Source organism: Triticum dicoccoides, chromosome 2A (genome assembly GCF_002162155.2).
Source record: "Triticum dicoccoides isolate Atlit2015 ecotype Zavitan chromosome 2A, WEW_v2.0, whole genome shotgun sequence".
Taxonomy (NCBI): Eukaryota; Viridiplantae; Streptophyta; class Magnoliopsida; order Poales; family Poaceae; genus Triticum; species Triticum dicoccoides.
This window is the reverse complement of record NC_041382.1, coordinates 706,725,128-706,726,666: the sequence shown is the minus strand read 5'-3', so window position 1 is coordinate 706,726,666 and position 1,539 is coordinate 706,725,128. Positions and strand designations below refer to the sequence as shown.

The 1,539-nt window shown below is 54.6% G+C and overlaps 1 protein-coding gene across 1 annotated transcript; it reads right to left on the bottom strand.

Moving 5' to 3' along the window:
* Positions 1 to 308: 308 nt before the first annotated feature.
* LOC119351985 (knob-associated histidine-rich protein-like) lies at positions 309 to 1,278 on the bottom strand. Its single transcript, XM_037618745.1, has 2 exons — positions 1,073 to 1,278; positions 309 to 987 (listed from the first exon to the last, which is right to left on the bottom strand). Exons 1-2 carry the CDS (start codon positions 1,204 to 1,206, stop codon positions 717 to 719), a joined length of 405 nt encoding a protein of 134 aa, XP_037474642.1. The 5' UTR covers positions 1,207 to 1,278; the 3' UTR covers positions 309 to 716.
* Between the last annotated feature and the right edge of the window lie 261 nt (positions 1,279 to 1,539).

Here is a 1,539-nt window from a genome sequence, read left to right as displayed (position 1 = left end):
TAGTGTTGTGATACTTGATCACTGAACTAATCTTTCATGTTGATTTGAGATCGCCTTGGTTAGCAAGTGTGCGCACTAAAATATGTCTCACGTCGCCATCCTTGAGGGTGCGATGACACTGTCAAATCCGCGCCGGACCCGGCGCTGCTATAGATACAGTGTTCTGAACCTTCGATGATTAACCACTCTGAACTCTGAATCTTAACCTGATTTCTCTTCAGTTTTTCCTACCTATAGTAGTATCGTGCAGCCACACTTTCTCAGTGTCGTTGCACTTTCATCCAAGGTTCGGGAACTTTGTGCAACAAACATGTAGTATTGATCAAAGTAACAACAAGATTTACATCTAGAGCGTTTGGCACGGAATATCAATCCCATTCCACAATAGCAGAACAAACAGCCAAGTTAATCTGGGGCGAGAGAAATGGAGAGGGAGCCCATGCATTGCATTGCATGCAACAATGGCTCACGCTCTCGTGGCTCTAAAGTTCTAACCTCGATCGGGACACACTATTTGTGAAAAAACCTCCATGTCCAGCTGCCCGTGGAACAATGGGACCCTAGATCAGCCGTGTACGTACATACACCACTAATATATGGTGGCGCGTGTAGCCGTAGACGTATGAGTACGTGTACGTATATGTCCGTCGTCCTGTACTGTACGTACGTGTGCCAAACTGAGGTCGCGGGAGATCGGGTGCGGTCTGATCGGGGCGTCACACGCGCAACGCGGGGCTCCTCGCGGCGAACCCGGCGTCGGCCCACGGGGCGGAGCCCACCATGGCCGCCCGCGGCTGCGGCTCCGGCCCCGGCTGCTGGTGCTGACGGTGATGGTGATGGTGGTGGTGGTGGTGGTGGTGCCGGTGCTGCTCCTTCCGCGCCGCCGACACCGCGTGCGCCGCCGCGTGCTTCTTCCGCCGGTGCCTCGCCCTGTCCACCTCGATCTGCTGATGCCTGCACTCCTCGCTGCAGAACGGCGTGTCACCCCTGCACAACACAGTACACACACACACGTAGTCACGCACACATACAAGATGGTCGCTTTGCATGCAGCTAGGGTAGAACGACGGACCTGTACATGAAGATGTCGCCGGAGAGGGACTTGCCGCAGAGGGAGCACTCCTCGAGGAAGTGGTGGCCGTGGCCGTCGAGCAAGGGCGATGACGGCGGCTTCATCGTGCTCATGGCGCCGGCCCCCTTCATCATTCTGCCTGCGGCGGCGAACAGCCTTAGAATTGGGAGCAATGCCGCCTTGACATGGCACTAAATGTCAAGGAGGCTCGGCTGGCTTGCCGTCTTCCGGGGGGGTGTGCACAAATAGGGCACGGCCCAACTCCATTTTTAGCCCCCAACGAACGAGGAGAGGCTGCAAACTCACACCGGAGGAGAGCAGAGCCATGAATAGAAGCGGAAGCAAGAAACCGGAGCTATACATTTTCGTTGTTTTTGGACTGATGGAAATGGTCCTGAACGATCGATTCTACTAGCCTCTGTCCCTAGTACATTCAGTTAGAATTTAGAAACCAAGAACCACTCTCT